This window comes from Perca fluviatilis, chromosome 14 (genome assembly GCF_010015445.1).
Source record: "Perca fluviatilis chromosome 14, GENO_Pfluv_1.0, whole genome shotgun sequence".
NCBI classification, from domain to species: Eukaryota; Metazoa; Chordata; class Actinopteri; order Perciformes; family Percidae; genus Perca; species Perca fluviatilis.
This window is the reverse complement of record NC_053125.1, coordinates 13,012,641-13,035,632: the sequence shown is the minus strand read 5'-3', so window position 1 is coordinate 13,035,632 and position 22,992 is coordinate 13,012,641. Positions and strand designations below refer to the sequence as shown.

The 22,992-nt window shown below is 44.4% G+C and overlaps 1 protein-coding gene across 10 annotated transcripts in view; it reads right to left on the bottom strand.

Moving 5' to 3' along the window:
- Window positions 1-520: 520 nt before the first annotated feature.
- The window catches only part of ppargc1a (peroxisome proliferator-activated receptor gamma, coactivator 1 alpha), a 277,417-nt gene continuing 254,945 nt past the window's right edge, over window positions 521-22,992 (bottom strand). For 3 of the 10 annotated variants that reach the window (XM_039822706.1, XM_039822708.1, XM_039822710.1), the window contains exons 3-12: window positions 19,040-19,234; window positions 17,915-18,040; window positions 16,126-16,712; window positions 14,169-14,242; window positions 9,207-10,443; window positions 7,368-7,460; window positions 6,238-6,358; window positions 4,324-4,445; window positions 3,821-3,972; window positions 521-1,479 (exon numbers count right to left, since the gene is read on the bottom strand). In XM_039822706.1, coding sequence (XP_039678640.1) covers window positions 1,376-1,479; window positions 3,821-3,972; window positions 4,324-4,445; window positions 6,238-6,358; window positions 7,368-7,460; window positions 9,207-10,443; window positions 14,169-14,242; window positions 16,126-16,712; window positions 17,915-18,040; window positions 19,040-19,234 — 2,811 coding nt within the window. In that variant the 3' untranslated portion in view covers window positions 521-1,375. Of the gene's footprint in view, window positions 1,480-3,820; window positions 3,973-4,323; window positions 4,446-6,237; window positions 6,359-7,367; window positions 7,461-9,206; window positions 10,444-14,168; window positions 14,243-14,454; window positions 14,501-15,382; window positions 16,713-17,914; window positions 18,041-19,039; window positions 19,235-22,992 lie in introns of all 10 variants that reach the window. The other 7 variants (XM_039822711.1, XM_039822713.1, XM_039822712.1 and 4 more) reach the window with 4 other exon arrangements.

Sequence of the window (22,992 nt, the reverse complement as noted above, 5' to 3'; positions counted from 1 at the left end):
ATTGTACACCCTGTCTAGTGATTGGAAGTTAAATAACACAAATCAAAGGACAACACAGACAGTAAATAAATTTCATGAGGTACGCCATGGAAAATGGAGCCCATAAATAGTCTTGATTCAAATATTAAAATAAATAGATAAATATGTGTTTGTACTGATTTGAATGCATTATTCTCTTTCAGTGAAGGTAATCAAAAGGGTAACCATACAAAGCAATGAAATCAAACCGGGTTGCATATACGGTATACACATATGTGTGTGTGTGTGTGTGTGTGTGTGTGTGTGTGTGTGTGTGTGTGTGTGTGTGTGTGTGTGTGTGTGTGTATATATATATATATATATATATATATATATATATATATATATATTTGATTGCTTCAGAACTAATAATTAAAAAAATGGGGTACCTTTTTTTTACAATCATGAAAAACACGTTAAAAATGCATTTTACACTGGTTGTATAAGCAAAAACACTGATTGAGAAACTTTATAAACAGAGAAAACTATACATGGTTAACTGTTTTTTTTTACCCAACAAAATAACTTAAAAAAGGACATTTGTTTACATGCTCCCTCAAAATGAGCAATCGGACATATCTTTTTTTCTTTTTTACAATCATATCATGTCTTCTACACATCATGTAGGTGTACAATATGTTTTACGGTATTGTAATGACTACAGATAGACATTCTGAATTAAGAAATTTTCTCCTCTTTTTTAAAAAAAGGCTGCGTTTTACAGTGCATAGCTGTAACAAATAAAGAACTTTATCTGATATGTACATAAAATAAAAAATATTCCTTTTTATAGTATTTGTAAATACACCTCTACATTTCTCCTTAAAATGTAGACGACAATGTTACCTTGAGAATTTTACCTCCGAGGTACAATTCCCGACACTCTTGCTTGTAATGTAACACTAGATCCAAACATCAGATTTAAAAGAAAGAAAAAATCAACAGCAAAAGAAAACAAATCTGGCTGAACAAGCTGCATGTTTTCACCCCCAAAAGAATGGTGGGCATTGTAGTGCTTGGAGAAAAAAATCATGAATGTTTTTTTTTCTTCTTTCACTGACGGTTGTGCAGCAGTAGAGTGCACCAAACCTGTGCACCAGGTTCTGAGGCTGGCTTTCCCAGAATGCAATGTCTTTTCCCAGAATGCAATGTCTTTTCCCAGCTCTTCAGCAGCTATGTTCATGTAAACTTTATTTTTGTTATATTCATTTATATTGATATAGGTCTATAGACTTATTCTTATATACTCTGACATAGAGTGTAAAACTTCTGGTAGTCTCGTCGGCAAAGGAGCGAGAAACAACAGTAAGGTATCAGAAGTCCCTCTTTGTGACCGACAGCATGTGCCACTGAACTGTTACCTTCTCAGGCTGTGCTGGGCCTCTCTCAGCAAGCTGTCAAAATCCATGGAGTCATACTTGCTTTTTGTGGAGGCTGGATCAAAGTCGTCCGAATGGGAGTCTGAAAGCAGCAACGAGAATTGTGGTCAGTGTTGAGCAGAGCAGATCTCTTTGAAAATGCACTAAAAACAAGGAGGTTAACAACATTATTGCGCAGTCATGTGGAGCTCGATGTTGATCTGATTGTTGCTTTGCTAATAAGCTTAAGAATTTATAGATCTCCATGTACCTGAAAAAGAAAATAATTAGTTCAACATCCGTTGCTACATTGAGTGTAGGGTTGCCAAATTTCCACAAAAACATGAAAATTTGATAAACTTAAAAAAATAAAAGGATAATGCAGTGTGCCCAGAGTCAAAATTAAAAATAATGTTTTACGAGGGGTTAGGAGTACAAAAGATTTCTTGGCTGGCCACAATAAATTATTGGAATACATCGCAATCCATAACTGCATGTTGACATAGAAACCCATTAACCACTACCAAAGAATTCAAACAATGCGGGTAGGAAAAGTGCCTTATTTCACACGGAGGCAACCGATGTAAAAGCATATCCTTCTGTCTGTCTTATAGGTCCCATTTTTCCTGATCAACCTGATAATACATAAAGAGTATCTTATCTCTGCCAACAGACAGCTTCACAAATGGGGCCCCCAAAAGGCCCAGCAGCACACTGCAAGAGCTTTGAGAAATGGCAATGACCATGGCAGCTAGAAGACACCAGTTGTGATCTAATGCAATGGCCAAGGGCTGGATCGTGTCACACTGCGCACCTTGAGGGATGAAAAATCCCCCGGTGCTCTACTTAAAACTAATGGACAGTGTCTCCGAACACACAAAAAAAGAAGCAAGAGCCTCCCAAGATTGAGAAGACTGGGAGAGGTTTGGATACCACACTATTATAAGATCCTCCCTTCCTCTCAATCTCTTTATCCTGTGTGTCTATCAGCACTGGGACGACCAGAAATAGCCCGTTCCTGACAAAGAGGCAGTCGAATGAAGGCCTTTCCATTTCAGTAGACTGATTAGTCAATCTCGGCATAATGTCTATCCTCAAGGCTTTAGGATTAGCAACTGTTTCTCTGTGTGTCAATTTCTCATCATGTCCTCTCTTTAAAAGCTGATAGCTTCAAGCATGTGCTTTGAAAATGTATAGTAACCGCTTCATTTATTGAGGAAAGTGCTCTTTTTCTCCCAAGTGACCCGTTGACCCTCTTGTGGCAGTGCATTATACATTCCTGACCTCCCATTTTGCTAGTAAATAAATGTCAGAGAAAAGACTGGCTGCAGATGTAAGAGTTAATATCGATCTTATATCATAAAATGGAGGAGATTATCTTTTGTGGGTGTGCAACACTTGGCATAGAAGGGCATCTCACTTAAGTTTCAATATAGCCGGCTCAATTATCGCCACCAGTATAATTCTGCAACTAACAGAAGAGAAATAAAAGTCTTCATGTCAAAAGTGGGACATCATGCCAGGAAAAAAAAGGCCTTGATTTCATTGATAGCTTGCATTATTTGTCAAAATAACCTATTCATCAAAATGACCTTCAGAGTACAGATTTTGGTTTAGGAGTTATGAATCTGATCAATATAGAAGCTGTATACATCGGCTACATACATGTATGGTTACTCTAAGGAATCACTTATGTTAGATGAACTCTGCCACAGCTTCCACAGTGGCCCCTCCCTCTATGTAAATGACCAGTCCCTACCTGCCACATCAAGGCTGTACCTCCTTTAAGCACTGCAACAGCTGGCAGCAGATGGAACCTCACTCTAGAGGGAGGAGGGGTTGCTGGGACTTAACCTTGCTCCCACCTTCCTCTTCCTCACTTCATCTCTTTTCTTGTCTTTTCTTCAACCACGCCTTTCTCCTCGTAATTTCATCTCTACTCCTCCCTCCTCTTCGCTGTGCTCTTAAAGTGTTTCCCCCATCCACACACACACACACACACACACACACACACACACACCCACACCCAACAGCCGACGAAAACACATCTGCACACATGCTTTTAAGTGCTATCTCTTGCCCTAATGTCTTGCGTTTCGTATCAACAAGTTAGAAACAGGCATCTCATGTCTGCATGAGTAATGGAGTCTGCCTTGTTTTCGTTAAGATACTACAACTACCAGCAGGGAGGAAATGGAGCTCTATTCTTGGTATGTTCACAGATTGACCTCTGAACTCTCTGCCCCTTTGAGCCATGAATGCCCGATGGACACATTCAGGGCTGTAGGAATTGTTAGCATCACAGAGATGGCTCTTTCTTTTTAATCTGGAAGCATCACTCAAGCCTTTTTTCCCCATGCATTTCTCTGACAGTCCTCCCAGCTACGCAAATATACCGCATGGCTACAGGGGGCTGATGGAGTGAACAACAAAGCTGCACTTACCCAAGTCTGTGTAATGTGATTTGCAGAACTGCTTTTGTCCGCCAAAGCATAGCTCGAACTGAGGCTCGTTTGACCTGCGTAAGGTGTGTCCGTTCTCAAGGGCGGCAAAGGCGTCACAAGTGTAGCGGTACGTGATGAAGCCAAAATTGTCCCTGGTCAAGAATAGAAAACAATATGTCAGAGTGGTGCTGTGGGGCAACAGTAACTGGACGGGGGGGGGACACACGCTATTTATATGCAAAAGAGAATCAATAAAAGTGTATCTTTGGGGCTCCACAGGCTGATGACTAGATGGATCAGGAGACGCTATGAAACTGCAAAAGCTCTGTCTTTGTCTTACACTTGCCTCTGCTCTGAGTTCAACAGTAACAGTGGGGTTTTTTCCTATTACATGACATCCAGAGGTTAGGAATAGTCAAATAAATGTTCCATATCACCCTACACTAACAGCCGACTATCATAAAGATGCACACACACATGCACACAAAGTCCTGGGGCCTTACCCATCGTCTCTCAGGTTCACTGCACATTCTTCAATTTCGCCAAAGACTTCAAAGCGGCGCTTCAATTCTGTCCGGGTGCAGTCGGACCTCAGTCGCCCCACGTACACCACCCGTCTCTCCTCCTGCTCGTTAAGAGGAAAGACAGAGCGGAGGAAGGAGATTAAAAGATGGAGTCTGTTTTCCCTTTTCCCCTCTCTTTCTTCACCGAGCCCTAATGAATTGGTCTTGATCACTCCTGTGGATACTGCAGCCGACTTTCAACTCCGGTTTTTGTCCCTCTTGTCTGTCTGTCTGTTGTGTTCCTCTGTGATTGGTTTAGCCTGCTTCCTGTTATCTGATATTGCAAGTTGCCTTCAATCCGCCCTGGCACTACAATTCCTCTTTCTCTCTGCAACTCATCAACCAGAGGCAGAGTGATTTTTATCAAATGATGCCGTGTCTTAAGTTTGGGGTCCGCTTCTTCTTTTGTGAAGTCTAAAAATAAAGCTTTGGTGTGACTCAGCCATACATCAGAAAAGCCTGTTTTTTTTACTTCCAGTCTGGGAGTCAAACTGGGCATGATCAAGTTAATAAGTTAATATTGTAAGGGTATTCATATCCAACAGACAGGGAGCATTAAGAGCAGCATGCATGAGCCATGGGGCAAAAAACATGGATTTCCTTTAACCTCAGAGGACGCGGGGGTCATAGCCGAATAATTTAGGAACTAACTGCACAAGGCTGCAATTATGGCGTTTGAGTAGTTTAATTGCATCTGCTAATCATATAATGCAGCACAAGCCTGGAGCTATAGTGTATCACTAGTATTATTTATTTATTCATTCATTTACTTTCCATTACTGGGGCAAGTCCATTGAAACTCCTTGAAATTTTGAATGCTGTCTTGAGGGTAGTAGTAACATGTATGTAAATCATTTGCCTGGTGCTAAACTCAAAGTTCACCTTTGCCCCGTTAGACTTACATAGAGTAGCCGAGAAAGATACAAATTAACTACAGATGACTATTTTTATGCTTTTTCCACTCTCTTTAATGCTTACATACTGTTTGAGACCAAAAAAAAAAGAGTATTTGCTGAATTAGGGCTTTAGTTGCTGACAACTGATAAATAGGCGGTCTTCTCTTGATGGCACCCTGAGGGCTGCCTGTGTGTGTGTGAGTGAGAGAATGAGGCAAAAACAGAGTGAGAGAGACAGACAGAAGGAGACACTTTCAAATCCCCGGCCTCCCAAACCTTGTTTGACAGCTTGAGCTTTACCGCTGGTAATTACTTGTCTTTCCATCTCTGAAAATGTATGCATGCCAAGCCACGTTTGCATTACTGCATCACTTAATGTGTGCTTCAACAACGGGTGGTAGTAGCCTTACCCCGCTGGAAACCTGAGTAATTTCACACTGAGACATGGAAAGCGGAGATATGGGGAGAAATGTGATATTCACTACATCAGGCTGAATTTTGAAATGGATATAGAAAAAGGAAAAGAGCTCAAGAGAATCAGTGTCCGTTTCCTTTTTTTGTCCTTTCCTCCGTCTTGCTCTCCTAGTTTCTGTTTTCCACTATTTTAACATTTTACCCCTGTGGTGTGATTAATAAGAGTCGACAGTGTTTCCAGACGACGGAGACGTTAAAAATACACAACCCGGATATACAAAGGAAGGGCCTGTCGCCTGAATCATTCAAGAACTCACTTTGTATGTATTCTTTCAGGAGAGAGACGTCTGTGGCACATGGCACTGGGCTGGAGGCTGTCTCGTACTAAGTAATGTGTGTGTCCGTGGGAGGTTTCTCTGTGTTTGTGTGCCACAGCAGTGATTGCATGTAGTCTTTTATCAGCGTCGGCAGGAAAGACGTAAAGTCAAGCACAGAAAAAAAAAAGGAGGAGGAAATTAGATGGCGTTTGTGTCAGTTGACTCACTATTGCTTTTTGCTTTTGCCTCTCTCTCTGCTCGGCCCTTTCGAACTCCCGCTTCTCGTAGTCCCGGCGGTACTCCTCCCTCTTCAGCCTCTCGTGCTGGTACTCCTCGTAGCTGTCATACCTGCGGAGAAAAGGATACGTATGACATCACTGTCCTAGCTCGTCCTCTAAAATTCACCTTTCCTCTTGACGACTGTGAAGAACAATTGCCAGTATTTACCAAGGAGTAGTCCCCTATTTTCTCACCACTGATGGTTGAGAAAGGGGGTTGCGGAGGAAAGTAAATGGACATGCTAATAAGATGTGTCTTCGCCATCGCTATGATTACAGAGCCCGCTGGATAGGCCCGCGGGAGTGCCGGCGAGCAGCGCGGTCGGGGAGCCAGGCAGCTGCAACTGTCAGCACAACTTCACATGTCATTACCTTCTGCTTAGTTGGGGCTTCATCAAGAAGGAAAGTGCAACTCCCCCCCCCACTCCAGACTAGCACAAGACGTGTCCTTTAGGTTTTCGACTGATGAGCGACTCTCGGCCTTGTCGGGTGTCATTAGGCCCGTGGGTGCCAAATCAGCTCCGAGTGCTGAGATGGTGTCAGTCTCTCTCTCTCTCTCTCTCTCTCTCTCTCTCTCTCTGCACTGTGACAGTACTTCTCTGCATATGAAATGGTCCCCTCTGCAGTGGCTCACGGAAAACTACAGAGGCACTAAGTTGAATAAGCATCATTATACAGCTGGGGTTAGCGTCAAACTCACGAGTGAAGTGTGAATGTGCATCAGTGGGATTTGAGATTCTTTTGTCAGTAGTCCAATAAAACATGATCAATTAAACATATTTGCCCTACGTGTTTGTCACGGGGCCCCCGTGTGGATGGGACAGGCTGCGAAAAAGCTTCGGTCTTGATGTGAAAAGGGAATCGCAGGGAAATCAAACTATTTCTGAGTGGTGACAAGGGAAAGTTACTTTCACTGCATGTGTCTATAGCGACTGTTGTTCAGCCATGCAAACTAGGTCTTTTGAATTTTGCCAGGAAGTTGCTAAGAATAAACATCTGTCCTAACCTGAGGAATGCGACTCAACAAAGGTTAATAATAGTGTACAAAATTGGTTAAATAATTCATTTAAAATAATCACCTTGGCCTGCGGCTGAGAGGAAATTGAGACTGAGGGTGGGGGCTCTTGTGAGTCCTGGAACGAATGGTGCTTGGATCTGTGTTGTGACGAGACCTGTGGGAAAACAGAAAATGTTAAATATATGAAAATATACTTTCGAGCAACACCTAGGAATGACGTTCATCTCACATATTAGACAAAAATGTTTGAATAAATCATACTACATACTGATGACTCCTGCAAACCTGTGACACCTCGGTTAATTTGTTCTTGGCTTTGAGAACTAAATTAACCTCTTTGATATTCATTAGACCCATTTAGATGTTAAAAACTGGGTTAATTCCAGATAAAAGCATTCTGTTTTTTCCTAATCTATCTTAGTGCCACAGTAAGTGTGCATGATTTTGTACAGAATATTTATACACACCTGAGCTAGCACATACATGTATCTGCTATCTATGTTGTATGAGGAAATGGTCAATACTGTAGGCCCTAGCGTGTATCCCTGCACTCCATAAGCTTCTGATGCTTAATTATTGAAGCGTTGCTGAAGAAGGAAGGGCTGAATGATGGAGGGAGAGAAGTTTGGAAAAACTCTGTGAAGCAAAAGAGTTCCAGTTTGGAAAGATCGAGGATCTTACGCTGTGAAACTTGAAACACAGAGGAGGGATTTTGAGAATTATTTTGCTGAAATTCTATTTATCTTTTCTTGCATGAAAATATAACAAGCTTCTTGTTCTGTCGATTTCAAGACTTCAATCCCTACACAGTGTTTTCAGAAAGCTTGTCAGTGTCATATTCTGATGGAATGCCTTGAGACTATTACCGTATAATTTGTGAGCGAGTTGGTGTAGAGCACAAGAACAAGGGCACCGAGCAGAGCAAAGTGATTCTATTGGCTCTCTGGAGTAAACTGACCTTTAAGTAATCAGGCAAACAAACTGAGTCACTGCAGTGGAGTTCTACACTGTGAGGCACTCAATGAACTACTACTGACAAACTTAATTTACTCACATCCTTTTCAGTAACTACGGTTTGCCTCTGTTCTTCTACCAAAGAAACCCTGACAGAAACCCCCTCAGCTCTGATCAAAGAGAAGCATGGGAAATGTAGTTCTCACATGGAGATATGATGATAGGAGTCTCTTTTGAGAGGGGTTTTGAGACTACATTCCCACAGCCTGGATTTGGCTTTCATCTCTGGGGATGTAAAAGAGGAGGGTTTGCCACTCAGTAAAAACAACAGCTGCCGCTTAAAACAATAGCCCCGGCATCAAACCAAAAACAGGAGCATGCGAGGGAGCGAGTGAGGAGGGGGGGGTGAGTGTTCAGAAGACACTCAAATAAAACTCCCTGCCTTGAGTTTAAAACTCATACTTTTCAAAAGTCCAGTGCCTCTGGCACGTTTCATGTTCTGGGTGTTTTCCCTTTTGTTCATTGTGTGTTGTTTAAGGGAGATCACACCAGTCAACCAATCATTTTTCCCCATTGTCACTTCAGAGACATTCAAGTACAACCTGGTTTAAAAGGCCGAATTTGGTTAGTATAGCAACTGCAGATAATTTGGTTAGAATCAAATTCCACGGCTCTCTCACCTGCTAAATCTCATTGTGGAACACTTGCCAAATCTATCCTGCATTTAGTCCAGGCACGGCAAAGACTAGCAGGAGGTCAAGAACCCATGCTGAGAGTCTTCAGGGTCTAGCCTTTCTGACACCAGCACTGACGACTGATCAGGCCTGTTTTACACTCCTAAGCTAGATCCCCTGCCAGCTCCAAGCCCTGTATAAACTGCATGGGTGGGGAGCAGCCAAAGCTCAGCCAAAACAAGCGGGAGGTTTGTGTGTGAGAACCGACTTACCAGGAGGAGGGGCGTCTGTCAGGTGAGCTGGAGAGGGAGCGCCTCCGGTGGTGCGATGAGGAGCTGCGGGAGCCAGAGTGGGAACGAGAACGGGAGCGGGAGCCGCTGCTGGTCCAGCAGAAAGGCCTGCTGGGCGAGAGGAGGAGGGAGGAAGGTGGGGAGATGGAGCCTCGTGAAGGGGAGCAGCTGGATGGTGGGGAACAGGAGGGGGAGCAGGGGGGGCAGTCAAAGAGAAGGTCCAGAGGGGTGCCCTCCCACGGATAGAGGAAGCGACTCTCACGGCCCTCACCCAGCTCTAACTCATCCTGAAAGGGCAGGAACCCTGGCTGCAGGTAGGTGGAGCCAGGCAGCCTCTGTGAGTAGGTGCCATTCTCTCCCTCCGCAAAGGTCTTCAGGGCTGCAGCCTTACTTGGTTTGCTGCCTGTTTCTCTCTCCTGGCCACCCGGGCTATAAAAGGCTTTTAAGGGGGGGCCAAAGTGCTTGTTGAGTTCTGCTCTGATTTCCTGGTCACACAATAGCTTCCGGCTGATGGCAGCAGAGTGTAGTTGGTCCCAGTCAGTAGTGGCCTCTTGTGAGGGCATCTGGGTGGTTTTTGTAAGGGTCTGCTTCCCTAACTCCTGGACCCGGGCTGCTTCTCCGTTCACAGAGGCAACATTAAGCTGCTTAGCCAAAGGACCAGATGAAGCTGATGATGGAGAACAAGAAGATGAAGATGATGAAGAGGATGGTGGAATTGCTGAGTCCTTACATTCGACATGCCTGTCCTCCACTTTGCCTGTAGTAGGCATGGGAGCAGCGGTGGCACCTGAGGTGACCATCATTTCCGCTGCTGTAGTCATGGTAACAGTGACTGTGCCGCCGTCCTTCTTAGTGCTAGCTGATGCTTGGCAATAGTCATGGTCACTGTAGCTACGGGACGCCGCCCGCTTATTGTTGCTAGTGCTGCGATGCTCCTCAAGTCCGCCCCCCACAGAGTGTTGGGTGACCGAGTAAGGTAGGGTGGTGGACGCTTTGCTCAGCTGGGCATAAAGCTCAGTCTGTTCGGGACCCTTCCTGGTGGGGCCCCCGCCTGAGGCACCTGGGGCCGGGGCCAGAGCGCCGGGGCCCAATTCGCTCAGCCTGGCTCTTTTGAATGCCAAGGCCGATGAGGAACATGAAGACAACTTGGTTTTGACCGATGCTTTGAAAGGATTCTCTTGACTGGCTTTGTGTGGGGGCGTGGTAGGTGGTGTCAGACCTGCAAAGGGAGAGGAAGACAGAGGTTGGTGGAGGGGCAATAAACTAAAAATGGAATCATAATGCAAACCTCCCCAAATATCCCCCTCTCCCCCCCGCCCCTCACTCATCTATAAACTCCGTGGTCAGTTTATGGACAACGGACACAGATACATGCCTGATTAAAATATTCACTTTCACTTGGCCTAATCCTGATCTCTATTTTATTGCAATCTTGACAGATTAATGTAATGCTTGGTGTAACTTAATACGGTGGTGCTGTAATATGGATGACTTGCCATCCCCTTCCTCTCTGACCTTGGAAAGATCTCTTTTCATGAAAAAAAAAAACATAAGACAAAACCGTGTAAAGGACAAATGCAGCCAATGAAAAAAAAATGTAAGTACATGTATCACATCTCTGTCTGCCTCACATAAATGTCTGCACTGGACAGCAGCCAATTCATCTGAATAAAACCAAATACTTTTTTTATCGGTCTGAAAAAAATAATCACTGACATGATGTTGATGTGCATGTTAGATTACCCAGCACCATCTCCCTTTTCAGTGAAACAATGTAGGAAGATATGACACAACACTTAATGTACACATTAGCACGCCTGGTGATGTCCCATGGCGAGATGGCTGCTATGTATGGAAGCACAGGAAGTTTTGGCGAATGGGTTGTCATTCTTCTCAGATAGCATGTCCCTACTGCCTGTGACCCCCCCTCCCCCCATCTTTCCCTACCCTTCTACAGATTTACAACCAGACAGATGGCAGTTATATGGGAAGTCCTGAGATGAGCCCACTTTATAGCATTGTTAATGCACTCACACAAACAGCCGCCACCATTACTCTCTCTCTCTCTTCGCTCCTCTCCTTTAGTCTTGTATTCTCCCTTTTTTCTCTCTTCCTGTCTGCCATTTCCCTGGATCAATCTCTATTTCTCCCTTTCCGTTTCTCAGCATCCTATCCTGTTTCTGTCTCGCACAGAACAAATGTGCACACACACATACACACACACACACACGTCACACTAACAGTCTCTCGCTGGAGTCAAACTCAGGCACTTTGAAACACCTACGCTCCGTCTTTGCCTTTCCTATAATGCACATCATTCTTCCCTCGCTGGTGAATTGCACCAAATGACAGCTATTAGTATCAAATCCAGTGTTAGAGTATGCATGGGAAAGACAGCTTGGCAAAGAGAGTGCAGAAGCCTGATACATAAATATTAAACTTTCTGAAACCATTTGCTGTGTTTGGAATGCCTGATCCAACGGCTTATCATCCTACTTATTATCTGAATGTGTCTATGTAGGACTGCAAGCCCCCACTTCCCTCTTTCCCCGCTTTTCTCCCCTCTTCTCTTGATAGTGATATCACTATAAATACACTGTGTGTGTGTGTGTGTGTGTGTGTGTGTGTGTGTGTGTGTATATATATATATATATATATATATATATATATATATATATATATATATATATATAAATTAGCGATTAAAAGGACAAGGGAGAGAGGGAGGTGGGGGGTGCTACACAATGCCTGAGGAACTTCTATTTCACCAATGAAGCACCATCTGTCCAAAACAATGTGCACGTTAGGTCATAAACTAGGAGCCATTAGCGATGGGGGTGAAATAAATCAGAATTAGATAAATATGTGCCTCTCAGTCAAACTTGCCAGTGATGGATGAGCCGCAGACACAAACACCAATCATGTAGCCACTGAAGAGAAAACAATGAAGCAAGTGAACGAGACAGAAAGAAAGAGACGGGTTTTATAATCTTTTTTTTCTCGTCCATCTGTAAATTGCAAGGAGACCTTGGAGCGAATAACAGCTCTGCGCTTAAAGAGTTGATCCGGCGGTAAGCCATGCAAATAGCAACACACAGATCACCCAAGTGTCATGAGATACAGTAATTAAAGACAACATGGCAGCACAGGGTAAATCTATTAGCTTGGCAGAGATTAGGCCAGAACAGTCAGATCCCAGGGGGCCTCACTGCCTGTTGTAGCCTTTACTGTACTTCTCTGAGAGCTGTCAAAAAAACACACAGCTGAGCCAACAGTCCAAAAGTTGATTTTGTTTCAACATCTTTTGGCTCAGTACAAGATGTAAAGGTTCAACTGATAATTACTTTTATCTTTCTATGAAGCAGTAACCACTACTACTACAACTCATCATAAAGGCATATAATAATATGTCACTGGCAGCAATTCATGGAAAGTTCCATCAGTGAGTTGTCTACCTGCCTTGAAGGCGCCACCCACCTGGCTAACTTCCATCTGGTTATCAGTAACACCACCATTATCTTTACTGTAGTGGAATGTTACTGTAAATCTGCATGTAACTCCGGACCTCAAAGCTCTCACCTCCGCTTACTGGGATCTATATACATCTGTCTCAGGCAGCACGAGACTCAAAAGCTAATCCCTAAGTCAGAAAGGGGCTCAGTAACCTGGAGCTTTCTGGACTAATGACATTCCTGCTAATATTCAATCCGAAATTTACTCAGAACAGTAAAGTCAGGTGAAGGGCTTTATTTGACCGTGTAAAATGGATGCAATAGAACAGAACGGACACCCAGGATTGGCCACAGGTCAATAAACTCACCCACGTGCAGTAAAACAGGAAGAAATATTAACCATGCTTGATTGCCCCAGAGCCTAAGCAGCCCTGCTCTTTCCCTTCTGTAGGTCTCAGGCAGCGTCCCCTTTGACCCCGAAAGCTTATCTACACAAAAGGGTTAAACATCACTTTGACCGCGGTCAAAAGGGACAGATGGAGACCTTTTGGGGTCTGATGTGCCACACATTTTCATCCCCCCTCCAAGAGATAAGTAGAAGGTGCAGGGGGGTGGACATGAGGTATGTATGAGGACAATTTCCCCTGCTGGTAATGGGATACCCAAAGGGGCCAGTGCAACATCACACAGTGCGAGAGGCTGAAGGGCAGCCATTTTGTTTTTATTGACCTTAGATGATTAATCCTGGGGAAGAAGCTGGGTAATTACTGACATCAAGAGAGAGATAGAGAGATATGAACCCCAATATTGCAGCTTTCGCTGGCATTCTCTTTGCCCATTTTTGTCTTGCAATTACCTTCTGCCTATAGCTTTCTTCTGATGCAGTTAACTATAACTCAATAACACAAAAGGATGATGTCAATAATGATGCTGAAAAAACCCTCACGCTGACTCCATTTACAAAACAGCATCCTTTGCATACAAGTCTTAACATTGGAAATTGACTGCCCAGTCAGCTGATCGAATTGCCTGTATGTCTAGGGGCCTAAGGAAAGGACGGCACAGATCATACAGGCAAAACTGAATTACACCACAAAACCAATTAAAACAATCACACTGCCATTTCAATTTCCCTATGATGTGTAAGCTAAGTAAGCTGTCAGTCAGAGAGTATTAGGATCTGATAGAGGAAGAGGAAAGCATATTAACTCTTCAGTAACAGGGGAGGGGAGGTGATGGAGGATGGGAGAGGTTTGCTAATAAACCCTGAAGAGATTGGAAAGCCTAATCAATACTCAGGCACATACATACTATGCCCTCCCCTTGAACTCTGAACTCTGATGGAACTATCAAGATTAAGTTAACCCATTTCTAGCTAAAACAGGGAGGTGAGACTTTTTTTAATAATAATAATAATAATAATAATAATAATAATAATAATAATAATAATAATATAACTACATGTTTTAAATAATAAGAAAAGTGTGCTTACCTGGGGTTCCAGCAATCTCCACACTTAATGTGCGTTCAATGGTTTTGTTCTCAAACGGTGATCCCTTGTGGTCACTGGAAGACAAAAATAAAAATTGCAACATTTTACTTGTCAGGTGAACGTAAGACTTTAAAAAGCTTTTGTGATCTAAGAAATGGAAATGAGTCACAAAAAAATGCCTCAACTTGGATTCTAGTCTATATAGTTTTCTTTGGTTTTGGCTGTTTTTCTGTAGTTTGTTGTTGCTTTTTGCCTAGAATAACGTGGAAAAACTTCTCACACTTACTTTGGAGACTCTGGGGTCAAAGGAAGTGGCAAGGTGGTTGGTTTGGCTGCAGAACACAAAGGAGCATGGGTAATTATTGACCTAGGTATAACACTCATGGCAGAAGAGAACAGGTCCACATTCTGCAACAATTAATCTCAAATTGGCTGATTAAATGTGATTATTACTACAAACACACCCATACCTGGTTAGAAAGTCTTTTTATGAACACTATTCTGAAAAGCCTATCTTTTTAGATTGACCCCGTTTTAACAATTTATTGTCTTAAGATAGACTGTCCACTCTGTGAGGCAGGATGAAGTGATGGTACGTGTTTCACAGGTGTCTAGACAAAGACATACCCGGCTCAAGACAACAAATGGAATAAAGACATAAAGAGACGATGCCACAAACAAGACACATGACAGTGGGTGAGCCTCTCTCTGGACACAAAAGTCATAAATCGCATGCACCAACAGCAGAGGAGGGGGAAAAAAAAGGAAGAAAGGAGAGTCAAGGAAGCTTGTGCAGTTGCCCGAGGCTCTGGCTGACTTGTGCTCCAGCTAAGGGAACGTGGCTTTAGTAGCACGACCTAAAGAGCAGCACCCGGGCTCTGAGTCTAAATCTACATATTCAGCACACTCAGCTCAATCAGCCAAAGACGGTTCAAGGGGCGACTTTATGACTACAAGACGTACAGTAGCAAGACAAGGCTCGCCCCTTTTCCCACCCCCTCCTTTTTGAAAAATCGCACTCTATTTAATTTTAAAAGAATCCCTTTGGGACCAGCAAGCATTGTTTGTTGTAATTGTTTATGTCCTCAGAATGACTGTTAGATTCAAATTAGAATAGGGGTTAGTTATGAAGTAAAACTGGGAAGTGGTTAGAGCAGGAGAGGGAGAAGAGAGAGCAGAGATAAGGCCAGTGGGGGGGATGCAGTCATGATTACCTAACAACAGGAGGCCCTGGTCGTCGGGGTGCTCGCTGAGTGCCTGCCTGTGTGGGTGCCCTTGCCCTTGTATGATGCAGGGAGGGGCGGGCTCTGCAATTCTAGTATCTGGGAAGAGTGGGCTTGGTTGGCCCTGGGAGAGCACCGCAGTGGGGCTGCCCATGACATGGTCATCATCATCATCATCATCATCATCACGGTCAACATCCTCCCCATAGAGCCCTTGGTTTAGCCACCCGAGCTCTAGTCCAAAGCCCATGTCTAGCCCTGAGTCTTGCTGGTTAACCCAGCTCTCTAGGTCTAAGGCCAGAGGTGACAACAGGGACCCTAAGTCAGGCTCTTCAAGCTGACATACTCCCCGGTTTCTACAATCAGTGGTCCCTCCCATCTCTTCCTCCTCCACCTTTGAGGGAGCCTGTGCTGGGCTCACAGACCTCTTACCTGCTGATTTGCTCTGAATGCTGGGTAAAGGGGTGATCTTAGGTGGGAGTAGGTGAGCTCGATATTGAGCAGGCCTCTGTTTGGAGGTGAGCAGCTGGCTAAGTAAAGGGTGCCCCGGCTTCTCATCTCTTTCCTTAATTGTCACTGTGATGTACCTATGAGGTGCACGGCTAGCACCACTACCTTTTCTACGGCCTTGCCTGCCAAAGCCCTCACTAGCCTGAGTGGCGCCCGCAGCCTCTCGGCAATGCTCACAGCTGTGACTCACCTCTCGGGGAGGGAGGGAATAAGAATGCATATACCTAATAAACCTAGCGGCGGCCAGGCGGCCCACATCGCCTGGCGGCCTTCCTTCTTCACTGGGCGACCCGTGCTCCAGTTTGGGGCGGGCATGGCCGCAGGTGGAGGTTCTGTGGCCGACAGGGATAGAAGCACCCTCCGACTCCTTAACCCCGGCATCGTGAGTGCAACGCTGCCACTTCCCAGCCCCAACACCAGCCACACTACACTCGCCTGCAGCCCGGCTCTCACCTCGCTGGTGATGCTGCTGCGGCTGCTGCTGCTGCTGCTGCTGCTGCTGAGATGGTACAGCTGACTTCTTCTTGGAGGTGGTGGAGGAAGAGGAAGAAGAGATTGATGAGAGGGAGGAGAACGAGGATGTGGATGACGAGGATGGCGAAGAGGAAGAGGAAGAGGCACCAAGACCCAGGCCACTCTTGTCCCTGCTATTGGCACCCCCCCAGGTGCTCTTGGCGTCACTGGCTTTGGTGTGGAGCAGGATGTCATCGGTGGCTGTTAGGTATTTCAGCAGCTCAGTGCAAGGCCGCCTCACCGGGCGGTTCTGTTGGCTGGAGCCCCCTCTTGCTTTGCCATTCCAGGGGCTCTCCGTCTGCCCAACGAGATAGAGAGAAAAAGAGAGAAAATTATTTAGTTTGCTTAAATAAAAAGTTTTACTCAGTTATGAGAAATGTTAAGTGCTTTTTTTTTGGCACAAAATCAAAAGTAGAAATGATGGAGCCAGAGAGAAGCTGAAAGGGGGACTCAGACAGCCTGAGCACAGTGGTTGCCCAACTGTCTGGGAGGCGATGTTGGGAGTGCGGTCCGCCCATCATCTTAATTGCGTGGCCCTGCGAGCACCACCGCGCCACTCTGTACCATGTCCTCTGGGAGTCCTCATTCGCTGTGCTCCAGAAATGGATGACTCAAAGGCACAGTATGAAAATAGACTATGTGAGGAAGGTTGACGCACTGCATGTGCAAACATAGTATGCACAACACACACAAATCTGTGTTTTGTTTACCACACAATATGATCACATACAGATGCTTTATACATTCAGAGGATTTTAAGCACTAGGGAAAGCATAAAACATAGATTCCCCCCCAAACAAGAGAAGATCATCAAGAGCTGTAAGCTGTATATAACACTGAACATTCAGTATGTCACGTTCTAAAAATGAAATGCAAACATATTACTGTAATCACATACTTTATTTATTCACATTCATAAACCCATTTACAATGACTAAAATTAAGATGAACCAACCCCACCCCTTTAGAAAAAAAAATCCTTTTGAGAGCCGTTTAATGAGAACATCAAGTCTGATATTTTGATCTTGTCGTCTCAAGGCATCAATCTCTCCCACAAGAGTGCCTGTCGATGTTTTTTTTTATTTTTTCAACAGGCACCATACCAAGGCGGATAAGTGGTGGAGCTAATGAGACAACGGTGCCGATGCCTCGCCTGGAAAGCCCAACAGCAATCAGCCTGTTTTCATTACGAGATGGACCCCTGGGATACCAGACTAGAGCAGTAGTCTAACATCTTCTAAAGGCGGCCACCAAAACAAGAAAAGTGTGAGAGGGAGAGAGAAAGAGCAAGAAACTAGACAGAGCAAGAACAGAGTGAAAGAGATGAACAAACACTAACAGAAATGTGTGTACAGGAGTGAAAAAGCAGCAAGGCAGCGCGTGAATTTGTGTGTGTGTGTGTGTGTGTGTGTGTGTGTGTGTGTGTGTGTGTGTGTGTGTGTGTGTGTGTGTGTGTGTGTGTGTGTGTGTGTGTGTGTGTGTGTGTGTGTGTGTGTCTACCTTGACGACGGCAGGTGGTGGTCTGATCCGGTGGTTGCTGCTGGCTGCATGGTTCTGTGCCTTGCCACCTGTGTATTGATTATAGCTGAGCTGGGAGTTTGCGGGTGCCAGAAGGAGCTTCTTCAGCTGTGAATGGACCCAAACAGAACAAGAGAACGTGGTGAAGGAGGGGGAATTGAGCGTGGTTTATGCAGATTACTATTTTCTTTCAATTACACAGCCTGTGCTTTGTGAATGTACAACCAGAAGAGACCAATACTGCAGTTAGAAAAGATACAAAAATAGCTGACATATTTAAAAGATTAGATGCACAGGAAGAAACAGAAAGCTTGACTTGTTCTGCATGTAATTTTTTTTTTTTTTTTTTTTTTTTTTTTTTTTTAAAAAAAACCCTTTTTTTTGTGATGGAATAAACACACTCGGGCATGTGACTAAAGGTCATTTGGAAGGGACCTGCATGGAATAAAATGGACTATACCTCAACATAACATTTTAGGTCAAAGCCTTTAAACTAGAGAAATGCCCAGATGGTATGGTTATGTGTAAAAATAACAGCACAAAGGTAAGCTGACTTCTTATCGAGAGATCTGTCTTTTTGACAAAAAAGAAAACTCGGACACAGGGTGATTAGATGAGACCCACTAAGAGTAGACAAGATGAGATGGATTTCTATTCCTGCGATACTTTCATTATGTGTCGGCTTGATTTCAGGGTGTAAAGTACTGTGTCAACCGTAGTTGGCCCCACCACAATGTTCATATCATTGAATTTGCGCCGCAATCGCACTTGTTATATAATTAGCACTGAGCAGCAAACACACTGATCCATTTCCATCCCTCTTCACTGCATCTGCATCTCTGCACGCTCTCACTACACATACAGTGAATACATTGTGGCAAATGTGGCAGACTGTGGATTGGACACTGCCAAATGCAGAAGTCTAACAGACAAATGGCCACTTTTGGTGCCCAGTCTTGTTGAAGAGTCTTATCTGGTGTCTGCCATGGACTGGCACAACAGCAACAGTGTGCGCAGGGTTGGAGGTCATGTCTTGGGAATAACATGTTTTGACCCTGGGGGGGTGGTGATGGGAGACTCTAGAGAAAGATAACTTGTTGGTCTTACCAGGGAAGGCTCCTCAGGCTCTGGGGTGCGTGGCGAGCCGTCAGGGGAGGAGGGACAGCTCCGGTCACTGGCATTGGTCACGTCCCCATCTGCCAGGGCCTCAAACGAAGGCAATCCGTCCTCATCCACCGGGATGCTGTCCAGGGTCTCTGTAAGCACTGCCAGCAAGTTGGCCTCATTTTCTTCATCTATCTTCTTGGGAGAGACAAGAAATATAGGACATTTTAGTCAGGAGAGGAGAAGTTGCATCTCTTTTTTTTCCAGTGAAGTAAAGGTGGTGGGTGGTTGCATACGGGCTTTCATTGTTATTAGAGTGGGAAGGTTTTTTCTAAGAAAATGTTTGCAGCAGAGCTGGCTCTATTTTGGCAGCCTTTTAAAAAACAAAATTCCCTCCCTGTGCAAGTGAGTCAAGCCTGTCACTCATATTTTAAGCATGCAGCTTACTGGACCAAAATAATATTTCACCCAAGAAACCCATTACCAGGGCTGACAAGTAGCAAGTATCTAGGGATGACAGGAACGGGTCGGGGTGTGCTGCGGTATATAGGGGTTTGTGGGGGTAAAGGAAACAATGAGCGTATGTTGACTGTCCTCTCTCTTCCCCCAACAGAATTGACGATCGGCTTGCCGACAAGATGTTTGCAAGCAATCCTCAGATAAGGCGAATTACCACCCGCTAATGCTAAATAAATGTGGTATTTTTAAAATGCTGGAATGGCAGCTGATGTTCACAATGGGCGGGAAGTTACCATCAACATTTCATGAAAAATAAAGCTTGTTGTTGCCACTCAGCTCCTCTTTGATGTACCAGAGTTGTGTGCTTGCTGCAGCTGGCTGTTTAATGGTAGAGATTATACGTCTGTGTGTGAGAAATGAAGAGACAGAGCAATGAATATATGGAGATGGATAGTAACAGTGAGGGAGTAAGGGAGATGTGAGCTGCCAACTATCGACATTGAAAGTTCGCTGGTGATAATAACTATGCATGTGTGTAGAGACAAAAACAAGAATAGTGAGAATGGATATTAAGAGTGAGAGTAACCCAGCTTGTGCTTGTGTGTGTGTGTGTGCACACGGGTGTGCCTTTGCACAGTGACAAGTGACAAAAGGAACTGTAAGTTCCAGGGCCATAAAAGCCCAGGGGACTTTAAGACAGCGGAAAGATAAACAGCGTCGTCACCTCGGGAGGTTCTGTGGCCAGCCCAACAAGAACAAATCCCTTTATGCACATGGCAGGATTATCATCGCTCGGCAACGGCGTGTGGCCATCATTATGCCAAGGGGGCCACCAACCTCTCAGATACCAACACTATACCTCAGAAGACTCAGATTCCCACATGCACAAAATTTACCCACCCACTTGTTTCTGTCTACGCCACTGATTTTACATAATTACACACCCACCATGGATGGCACTTTTTGGAGCAGGTTTGGATTTATCAATGCGATAGCAGCCATTTTAATGCCCCCCTCCCCCCCAATTTTTATTTAAAGATGACACAGATATTGTAGACGTTCATTTAGCTAGCTAACAGTGAGGAAAACGTTAATCTGATGTTCATTGAGTAGATTTTCTCCTAACAACATGAACACTCAGTCATTATTAAAAAATGATAAAGGGGACATATTTCACAGAGATAACACGATGTAGACTGGGGCTATGCCGCATTGGCAAGCAAATGCCTCGCAGGAAATTGCTCTGTATGAGGTGGCATGCTGTTTAATTACTTGCAAGGCTCTGGACTCATTTCATTGCTGAGAAAAATATGCTACTGATAAGGTTTTCCCCCCCCATTTTCCCCGCCCCCACCAATAGGTATAACACGCTGATAAAAGCGGAGCCTTTTTCTTAGCCCAAACATATATTGTTGACAAATAAGAAATTTTATTTATCAAAAATTTATACGTAATGAGCCAGCCATCTGTTTAGGTCCAACCTCACCAACTATCTAAGCAATGCTGTATTTGGGTGGGGCTTTATTCACCTTGAGTCGGTTCAAACCTAAATATTATGTAGAAATAGCAGCCTGTGCCACAGTGTGACACTAGTTAGATTAAAAGTTGAGAGGGCTGTGCAAGCTTCATTATGTCATGGTTTGGAAAGGATTGGGGAATTTCTGAGGCTGTGGCAGGCTCAAATGTAGCGATTTCAATCCTGTTTCAAAACCCTCCACCAATTGGCAAGCTCCCATTGGCACACTGTATCCCCGAAGATAACCCAGAAGGGACTCTCATATTCTGAAAGAGACACTTGTAAAACCCTGAGTCGTGACGATCATGCTGCAGCCGCTGCTGCGGCTCTAGTAGAGGCACTCATAGGCCAAGTGGGGATTTGAGAAACTGGGGTAAGAGCAAACCTCAGTGATCGTGTCTACCCTGGAGAGAGCATGATCTAATACCTCTGTCCAGGAGGGCGAGGTTTTTTATGCCAGCTTAAGGACCCCACCTTGCAGAGTTTCTGCACCAAATTCAATCTACAACCAATGACTCACTTGCCCCTTGTATATTTATAAACAAAATCTCGTGTGTGGGTGGACTTCAGGAGCTATGGCACCCAAAGGGGGTGACGCCGAGATAACCTGGCAACCTGCTGACGGCCATGTCCACTTATATTGATTACTACAGCAGCTGCTGAGAGGAAAAGAAGGCAGGAAGAACAAAGAGAGAAGAGAAAAATTGTCTCGGTGGGAGCACTTTCTCGCCCATCCCGCTTAATGGACCTCACCGAATTAAAGAGATCTTAACAATACTGGGCTAATTGTGGGATCACAATATATTAACCCCACTCCAATTCTAAAGGGTGCTATTTTGTGGCTGTTTTATTCCAAATGCTTCAATTAGCCATAAAAAATGCTGGCAAGTGCTGGCAGAGCTCCTCTTCCCCCTCCTTTGCACCAGCTTCCCCCACGTCAGAGAAAAAGAAAGCCAACTCAGTCGTTCATTATTAGGTGAGGCCCTTTTGTTATCAGGCAGGCTGTCTTTGAGGTTGTCCTTGCCTTTAACTCTTTTATTGAGTTCCACAGCACAGCATTGTGTTCCAGGAGATACTATTCACACAGCTGATAACGGTAGGTGAAGGTGCTGTTTTAAACAAACACCTACTTCTGCACACCGGGGCAAATAGCCACATTAAATCTTCTAATTGCTTCTTGAGGATTCCAAGCTCCTGAGCAAATTTTCCGGGGATCAACTTTTAACAATCTTTTCAGGGTAATGCATATTTACATGCTAAAACGAACCAAACGTGTTGTGAAAGTGCCAGAATTATAGATCAAAACACTAAATAACACCAAGATGAAGTTTCAACAGACTAAACAGCCCCGCCGTTATCTCCAAATGAGAGGCAGAACATGTGACAGACACTCTGGATGTGGGAAGATAAAATATCTCCCATTAAATGGGTCATCTGGTATTTAAAGTACTGTTTATTCTCACTGTCTCTTTTTGCTCCCTCTTTCCTTCTCTCTTTCTGCAGATAGAGGAGTAGCATCCAGTTAGTTCAGACAGAAAACATTCTTAATAAATTGGCCCCCAAATTGCGTAGCGGGGTTAAATCTGTGCCTTGACAATTTAATTGCGTTGCTTCATCTCAGTCTTATTTTTTTCCCTCCGCTTTTTGCTCTGTCAGATTTAAAAAACATTCCCTTGGATAAGGTTAAGCGACTAGCCAGACCTTCTAATCATGGCACAATCACAAATTGTGGGAGGGATATGTGTGTGTGGCGAATGCAGCGGTGGTGGTATCAAGTTGTCACATCTTGACTCTGCCAAGAAAAGCAGCCTTGGATTTGATAAACAAATAATGTCATTCTGTGTTATTACCCCCGGCCCCCAGATTTCAGAGGAAATAAATCAACGTCAGCCTTGCCGTTAAGGCGTTAGTCAGGCCTGACACGTCGGCTGGTCACACAGGCACAACATATGGCAGCAGAGAAGGAGGGAGGAAAGAGAGA